Source organism: Miscanthus floridulus, chromosome 6, assembly GCF_019320115.1.
Source record: "Miscanthus floridulus cultivar M001 chromosome 6, ASM1932011v1, whole genome shotgun sequence".
Classification (NCBI taxonomy): Eukaryota; Viridiplantae; Streptophyta; class Magnoliopsida; order Poales; family Poaceae; genus Miscanthus; species Miscanthus floridulus.
Genome location: NC_089585.1, coordinates 42667885 through 42676903, shown reverse-complemented (window position 1 = coordinate 42676903; position 9019 = coordinate 42667885). Strand labels below are relative to the sequence as shown.

At 39.3% G+C, this 9019-nt stretch overlaps 1 protein-coding gene across 1 annotated transcript; it reads left to right on the top strand.

The window, feature by feature from the left end:
* The first annotated feature begins 491 nt into the window (after positions 1-491).
* On the top strand, positions 492-5095 carry LOC136458155 (uncharacterized). The gene is made up of 3 exons (XM_066458143.1): positions 492-1308; positions 4607-4751; positions 5035-5095. Exons 1-3 carry the CDS (start codon positions 780-782, stop codon positions 5093-5095), a joined length of 735 nt encoding a protein of 244 aa, XP_066314240.1. The 5' UTR covers positions 492-779.
* The last annotated feature ends 3924 nt before the right edge of the window (positions 5096-9019 follow it).

Genomic DNA, 9019 nt, shown 5'->3' with positions numbered 1-9019 from the left:
AACCTAAAGCTTTTTAGCTATACATGTTGATGCCGTGATGGACAAAGCTATACATGGATCTATACATGTTGATGCCTGGATGGAGAAAGCTAAAAAGGTTTGACAAAAAAACAATCCTAAATGGACTTATATTTAGGATCAGAGGTAGTGTTTTGAGATAACGATTGCCTGGATAACTAACCACTTTGGTACATCTTGTGTTCAGTAAAAACAGTTGAAATTGTTTCGAGAGGAAAGTGTTGAAATCTTTAGGCAAGTTACTGGCTTGTGTGTTGATTTTAGTGGATAGTTTGGCAGTGTTGTCAAGTATTTTTCAGGTATTAGTGGCATGCTGTTTTGGCTTTTGGCAACCACTATCTTGGTGGAGTCTGAAACTTTTGGGCTCCTACTTATTCTCCTTCCACCCAGTCCTTTCAGCTTAGGTTTTTCCTACTGATCCCTTTTTCCTGTACTTTAAACTGTTAGACTTACGGAAAATTTCTCCCTTTGTGTTTTATGACCTTATCTGATGGCTTCTGTGCTTACCTTGTTAAGTTGTTTACCTTATCTTTCTCTTGTTTTAGCTATGCTACGAGTTATGATTGTTATTTGATTTTGTAATTCGTGAGATGTTGAATTTGTTACCCCCATTTGATCCTTGCATATGTTTTTGTATCTAACTAGCATTTGATATGGATTAACTTATATCTTAACATTTTATTGCACTTCCTTGATTTCTAGCTGGAAAGGAGGGTTGTTTTCCTACATCTTGATCGTTTGGAGATTTTCCTGTCATTCTAATGGAGGTGCAGGAAGTATGTGACCAAGACCTGTTGGTTGACCTGGAGAAAGGCAACTGCTTGCTACCCAAAGAGGACAATAGTGGGATGAAGGTTAATTCAATAGCTGGGTATGCAAGGACAAAGCCCCACAGCTCATATGATGATCTTGTAGCACTGAAGGATGATAAGAGTCACCACATATCTTGTTGCTCTTCACACTGTCGACATTCAACTGGTAAATGTGGAGAGCCTATGACATCCGAAGGGGAGATCAAGGTTGGGCTTTTGGATAAGTCAGCTGATGATAAGGAAAAGAAAAAATGGTACAAGAAGCCGCCACGACCTCCAAGACCACCGACTACTTCACCATTAGACCCTGATCAGAAGCTCATCAGTGAACTATCAGAGCTTGCGGTGTTAAAGAGGGCTAGGCTTGAGCGAATGAAGGCATTGAAGAAGATGAAGAATTCCAAACCAGCATCTTCCATTGGGAACCTGGTGGCTTTGATCATTACCGTCATCTTCTGCTTCTTCATACTTTGGCAAGGTATAACAACTGGTAACCCATAAGAAATGTTTACATTTGTTATGTTCTATACACAAACGGATTCTTGTTCACTAGCACTGGCTGTGCATAGCAGTAAATCATCTTTGTTGTTCCTGAGGCATCCTTTGTGAGCAATAAATTTCCAACCTAATCACCATTACATTATGGCAGGTGTTGAACTGTTGACTGCAGTTATACTTACATTCACTTTGCAACCAATACCTTGTCTGATATTTATAAAATGGTGTTTGACTAATTCCTTCAGTGTACTACTCGTCTACTGCATCTTTGTTGTCCGATACCATCAGCCTTTATTAATTCGACTTTGCCTGGAAACAACATAAGTGTAGGATATGCACAAAAGGGTTTATTGAGTTGAGTGGTAATATATACTGCCTACTCTTAGAGGCCATTTGGATCCATTCGTTTTGGAGGAATTAAAATCTACATAATGAATTAGGCTATTTGGCTTAGAATTTGACATTCCATAACATTCCCAAGCTCACAAATAAGCCTATCTTAAATTCATAGGGTGGGAGATGGAAATGGATTCTATAGATCACTATGCTATAATTTTATTCTCCAACTTATAGCACACTCTTCAACTCACTTCCCTACAATAGAAATACAACATATAAGTATGTCCCTTGTATGCCTAAGAATAAATATATAAATATATTCCATATATAACTATATTAGCTTAATTAATCTATGCTTAAATTGTAATTATTAGAATAAATTCAATTCCAAGGATCCAAACGGGCCCTTAGGGAATTTAATTTCATTACTCAATGTTGTTGCCTTTCATTTACCCTTTTTTCAAAAGCGTTTAGTGCATCAGTATTGTTTCCAGTAAATGTCTTTGACTGTTGCCTTTTCTTGCTATACGTGTAATTACCCAAATTATAATGATATAAAAGTACTTCCGATGGCAAATCTAGTAGTATGATTTTCACGTAAGAAATCTAAATGCTTACTATGGTATTTACTATAAATCTAGTAGTATGATTTGTTACTGTTTATGCATGTAAGCATGGCTGTTGCATGTCCTGTACTGATAGCCTACGTCAAGGATATTATTTGGGTTCATCTTCCTCAAGAAGAGTACCAATTTTTCCTAAAATAATTCATTAGTATCCTGACATAAGAATTAGTTGTTTCTTATTTTCTTAATAAAGATATTATCTCGACTGATGTTATTTACATTTTGTTCAGAGAGCCTCTATATAAGTAGGTTTATTGTGATTGTTATAATCCAGCAAGAAGATACAATCCTTATTTCCATGACAAGGGCTCGGTCTCTGTCTGCCATTTTTCCCAATCTAGCTCATAACGGTACTGTGTATTTGTGCTATTGAAATTGTGAAGAAAAAGTTGACTACATGCATTCTCGGGTGCTGCCTGTTAGTTTTTATTTTATTTTATTTTGATTGATGAACACTTAAAACAGAGAAGCTGGCCTCCTACCCTACTAAACTAGTGTCTGTTGCTACTGCCTTGAATTTGCTCGTATCATGTGCTACATAGGTTCAATGAGCAAAGAGATTGGGTATTCCAAAATGGAGCATAGGGTAACTGATGCTGATATTCTTTAGGAATATGCAGCCTTCCCCTTTTAAATTCTATATTAGCAAATAAAAGGGGGGCATTTCCCCACCCTTAAACATGAAATGAAAAAGAACAAATGAGAGATTTCTTGTTCTCAGCTTTGATTTATATAATTGAGCTGATGATTGGTCCCATTTCAGAATTCTGCTTCCTGTGTCTATCAAAAGATTTTATTTCCTTAATTATTTCAGACTTCTGCATTATTCTTTGCTGTATTTCTGTGATTAAAAGTTGGCAGTACACGTGCAGGAAACATTCTCCTAGCTAAAATACACGAAGTTTTGTAGTTCATACTTAACTATATATTTTTTTTCTCAAAAAACGCAGGAGATCTAAGCATCATTATATTAAAAAGAATATGGGTGAAAGAACCGAACACAAGTACACCACATGCCCCAACACAACACACTAACACACACAACTCAACATAGCAGGCACAGCTCACCTAAGTTGGCTGAAAGGCGACCCACACAGACCTAAGAAAACTAATCTCCTAGGAGGTGGGCTGACAAAAGGGATAACCCTCGAGCCCCTGCCAAGGTCCATAGTCGGCGTTCCTCACCAGCCATGGCTAAAGCCCCAGCAATACTTGGAGCTGCTCCATCAAAAACACAACAATTGTGATGGTTCCAAAGGATCCAAGTCCCCAGCATGATTAGGGAATTAACCCCTTGTCTTAACGGCTCAGAAGTAATACTATTAGCTCTGTCCCGCCACTCAAGAAGGAGTTTTCACTAGGTTGTGGTGATAAGGCCTGGAGACCGACCTGCCTTAGCAAATGGAACCAGAATCCCCTAGCGAAGACGCAACCGACCAGGAGATGGTTTACAGTTTCCTCCTCTTGATCGCAAAGTGGGCAACAATCCGGGCGGGGCAGCCCGCGGCGTGCAAGGCGGTCAGCTGTCCAACACTTATTATGTGCCACTAACCACATGAAGAACCGACATTTTTGTGGCGCCCAAGTCTTCCAAACCATTTCCCATGGTGCAAATAGGGTAGCACCCAAGAAAAAACCCTCACAGACTTGGCCGAATACTGACCGTTTGAAGAGAACCTCTAAATATGTTTGTCCTCCCTTTGTGGATGTAAAACAATGACTGAAATTATATCCCATAATTGCATAAATTCAACTATTACGCCAACGGTTCGAGCCCCCTTAGTGTCTAACTATATATCCTATCAAGTGTATAATAATGCTTGCAATGTATTGTTCAGGTACTATGAATATATGATAGCATGTCAGTTCCACTTCTTTATTTGTCTTTCACAACACCTTCACAAGTACTCCCTCTGTCCCTATATGTGTCGCTATGGGTATAGGGTGTGTGCCAGTCATATTAATACTTTTTAATATATATTTGGTCAAAGTTGATTGTGTTTGACTTCTCGGGAAGTGAGAACGAACCTTAAAAAGGGATGAAGGGAGTACCCATTTGTAACAACTGCATTCATGTTACAATTGCATCCATCTTTATCATTCTTTTTATTATTTGCCCTAGAACAATTGTGCTATGTGTGTTTTACTGATGTCTGTGGTTGAACTTCAATGATTTTTATTGTAATATTTGATATTTCTCAATGAACAGGCTTGCTGATGAAATAAAACACTGTAAGTCGTTAGACTACTTCAGCCCAAAGTAATTATGTCAGAAATAAGACTGCCTAAAACTCATTGCCTTTAATTACACAGGGGTTTTCTCAAGGCATGGGGCGAGCATAAGCTTTCGTAGGCCATCTATATCATCAGTCAGAATGCATGGTGGTCTTATCTCCATCCAGTTCTACAAGAAGAATGTCGCAGCTATTAGCCCCCACAGTTCCCCTGCAGCTCTAAAGTGCGACACCCCTTTCTATTTGATCCTGCATGCTATATTGCTCCTAACAGTATATTAAAACTTATAGCCGCTTCTCAATTATACCCTGCCATACCTATGAAAATGGAAAATATAGCACATATATGCATTACCTTCTAAGGTAGTATAGGGTTTTGTAGGCTGCTGATAAGTCCAAAATTTGTCGCCTCATACCTGTTGGTTTATTTATTTATTTTTTTGCACCACATCTATACTAGACTTGATGCATATGGCATGACGTTTTTGTGCTTGTGCTGCTATGCAGTAATACTGGAGTGGCTGCGAGGCTGGAAATCCATGGTGAGATTAGGAGTGTCACTGAATAATTAGATGACTGGGCTTCACTGTCACCATGGCTGGCCTTCACGGAATCACCTTTGTCCGGTTTGCTTAAAATTGGGGGGGTGGATCATGGAACAGATGAATAACCACACCCATTTATATTTCTAGAGTAGAGGATGAAAATGACATTTTTGTTTAAAATGGACATTCTAAGAACAGTAATTATTAGGTCTTTTCATTAGTACCACAAAAAATATTTGAGACAAAATAAGGATTTAAATGCAATATTATATAAATCAAATAGTATCTATATTTTTTTTAACTTGATTATGTTATAGATACAAAATAAAGCAATAATCCTTATAGATTGATTATTAAGTTTCAACTCAGGGTACATCTTGACTGCATTGTGCATCATTAGAATGAGAATAGTGGGAGGATATTCAGAGGGCAATCTCCAACTTGGGGAACGTTGGCGGACAACGCGTTTCAATGAAGAAAAATCTTTATTAGGTTTTAGATACAAAATAAAGCAGATAAAATGGACTGTAATATACTTGTTTAGTGGGCCATGTATTGATTTTAAAGCAATCGACATTATTGGCCTAATAGAATTTGAAAGACATTTGCATTCCACATTATGCCAAATGGAACTCAGAAGGGGACCTTATATCTGCCCTCCTGGAGGAAGGATAGTAGTCTTGTTAGCACATACATTGTTTGTTTTAATGATAATGATACCATCAAGGCATCCGTCCTTTTTTGACTGGACCAACCCGCCTGTCCTCGCGCCGTGCATCCTCGCCTGCGCCTCATGCTACGCTCCCCCGCACCTCGCACCTCCTACCGCGGCCGCGATCCATCTGCCTGTCAACTGTGGGCGACCTTGACCTCCGCGCTGGCGTTGAGCTCCGCGTCAATGAGCCTCCATTGGAGGGCAGCAAGTAGATGAATATATGTTGCAACCGTATGTTTTATACGTTTCAGATATATGTTGCATATATTTCATCTGGATGTTTCAAAAGTAGATCTTCTATTGCATATGTTGCAATGGCTATACACGTATGTTGCAAGTGTATATTTCAAATATTTCAGCTGTTTCAAACGTATGTTGCAAGTGTTTTATTTGGATGTTGCATATGTTGCAATGGCTATACATATATGTTGCAAGTACATGTTTCAAATGTTTCAGCTGTTTCAAACGTATGTTGCAAATGTTTTATCTAGATGTTGCATATGTTGCACTGTCTATACACGTGTGTTGCAAGTGTATGTTTCAAAATGTTTCAGCTATTTCAAACGTATGTTGCAAGTGTTTTATCTGGATGTTGCATATGTTGTAGTGCAATACGCATATGTTGCAAGTGTATGTTTGTAAATGTTTCATCTATTTTGGAGATATGTTGCAGTAAATGCTTTATGTTGCAAGTGTTGTATGACCAGTCACGAGAAGTGGGCACAGACGGAGGTGGTCCCCTCGGGTGCAGCGGTCCTCGTGTGCGCGTGGGAAGCGAAGCTTGCGTGCGGCCCCTGTTGATGGTAGTTAACAACCATTATAAACCGTCAATATAACATGCATAAGGGCATAAAATATGATCACCAACAAAGGTCTAGGGGTTTAAAGTAATAAATTCCATGAGTTTTGGTGAATATGTATTTTCTATAGGGTTTAACCAAAAAACTGTTAAGGTGGACCTATATATCAGATTTAATTGCGTTTATCCACCGTGAAACGGACACTAGAAGGTTCTAGAGGACACCACGCTGAGGCAGAGAGACAGAGGCTAGCAGGTGGGGCAGGCCGTCCAGCCCTTGGGGCCCACTGTCAGCCTCCACGTTACAATGTCGGTTCTCCACCATCTCCTAGGTTGCATCTACGCTGTTCCTTAAGTCGGTTTGATCCAAGGGCTCACGTTTGATGCTCTGGGCTATATATACCAACCCCTGCCACCCCCTGAGGCATCAAGTCATTTGAGAAGACAAAAACCCTAATCATCCTCAGAGCTCTATCAATTCTAGGGCATAGCTAGTTAGGTTAGATCTAGAGGAAGGCAAGCAGGCTTCGTTTGGATTCCCGATCGTGTCAAGAGCATGGTTTGGTATAATCCTTGTACCCCATCTCTTTTATATCTCCATTATTTTTATATGCTTGCTACAATTGTTATGACAATACTAGTATTCATTTTATTCATGTTCTTTGTTATAATGTTCATCGTCTATTTTGATTATATACTTAGTATAGCTAGTTTATCATTATGTTTATGCATAAGTTCGCAAAGCGTTTGCTCCAAAGTACACGGGGTGAGTGATCGACATTGTGTAAGTGTGGTGCTTATACGTTGTTTATCTGCTGATACACCCTATATTCCGGGCCATGTGGTAGATCACGGATGTGACACTCTCCATTGAGTCCTTTGTAGTCCACTCCCCGAATATAGGTATACAAGTAGGATCTAGTTACGAAGGAAGACAAGCTTTGTTCTTAATCTTCCTTAGTAATATCCCTTATGTGTAGATATAAAGATGATCTTAGCCATGATTACTAGGTGTAATTGCACTAATCAATGTATGCTTTGACTTGTAATTAAGAATGACTTAGGAATTATTCCTCTAATATTCTACCTGACCATGCTAATGCTATAGAAAGGAGTACTCTGAGTGATTTATCATTATTGATGATCAATACTTATCATATATATATATATATATATATATATATATATATATATATATATATATATATATATATATATATATATATCTTATCCTATGACTTACCCCTGTTATGAGTAGAATATTGGTTATGGTTTACTTCTCCATCAATAGTATTGGTTATCAATACATATCCATGCTAGACCTTTCCTGTGGTAAATATAAATAACGATACCTATAATACTCTCAGGTGAAGTGCTACAATGGTATAATTATCTGTGCGTTTGCAGATTCCTTTTCATTCATATATTTTTATATTTTTTCTAGTCACATAAAATGATAAAGAACTACTTAGTATCATTCTAGTAGTGATGCTAGGTAGTACCAACAAGCACCTCTGGCACCATCACTAGGGATGACAACCTAGTAAAGTAATATTAGGATATATAGGTAATTAATAGGTGGCTACTATAACAAGTGACAAGTTAATAAATACCAACAACCACATATGCATGCGCGGGCGCATGCCTACCGCAACAATAGGCGGGGCCAGGCTAGCAGGCGCGGCAATAGCAGCACACATCGACAATAGCAGCAGCAACGTGCGGACAGGTATGATAGCAACGTGCCAGCGGGTGGGCAGGAGTTGCATGCATGTGTTGTGGGGCCCGCCTAGGCAAAGTGGGAGGCGGAGGCGCAGTGCACGCCTCCCTTCTTTGGCTGCATGCACCAAGGGAAGTGCGTCGCCTGCACCATTTCCTGGGCATGCAGAGGGAGCGCGTCAGGCATGTGGGCGGGCAGTAGGCATGGGCGTTCGGGCGCTAGTCTTTCCCATTTTTTAACGGGAGTCAAGTATTATATGATTCTCTCATCTAGGTCCTCCAACTAAGAAATTGCATATTTGGCTTCCTAATATATTTAAGTGATCACATTCTGATTCAAATTAGACATGGGGATGCGCAAGAACCAAGTGGCCATCCACGTAGCTTTTGGCAGGAGTTTTGCCACCAGTTATTACCGGGTGTTTGGTTTGAGGAGCCACTCAATCCTAGATAAGGTGGTGCATCATGAGTTTATTCTTCAAATTTGGTGAAATGACTTTATTCTTTAGCTTATGAGGAACAAGGTGATGATGCATCAACTATTCCATTCCACAAACCAAACAAAAAAGTGAGGAATGAGTAGACATGGACCACCTCATTCCTCAAACCAAACACACCCTAATTGGTGGATATTATGATATATGGCCCTTAAATGTGTACGTGATGCTCTAGATATTGGCCTTGTTTTCTCATCCTCTCTGTCTACCTCCCCCT

What these genes read in the sequence shown, in the direction of transcription:
- LOC136458155 (XM_066458143.1), top strand. Translation starts at nt 780, where the DNA reads ATGGAGGTGCAGGAAGTATGTGACCAAGACCTGTTGGTTGACCTGGAG. An exon ending in CTTCTTCATACTTTGGCAAG is followed by an intron (nt 1,309 to 4,606) that starts GTATAACAACTG and finishes TTAATTACACAG; the next exon opens with GGGTTTTCTCAAGGCATGGG. An exon ending in AGTTCCCCTGCAGCTCTAAA is followed by an intron (nt 4,752 to 5,034) that starts GTGCGACACCCC and finishes GCTGCTATGCAG; the next exon opens with TAATACTGGAGTGGCTGCGA.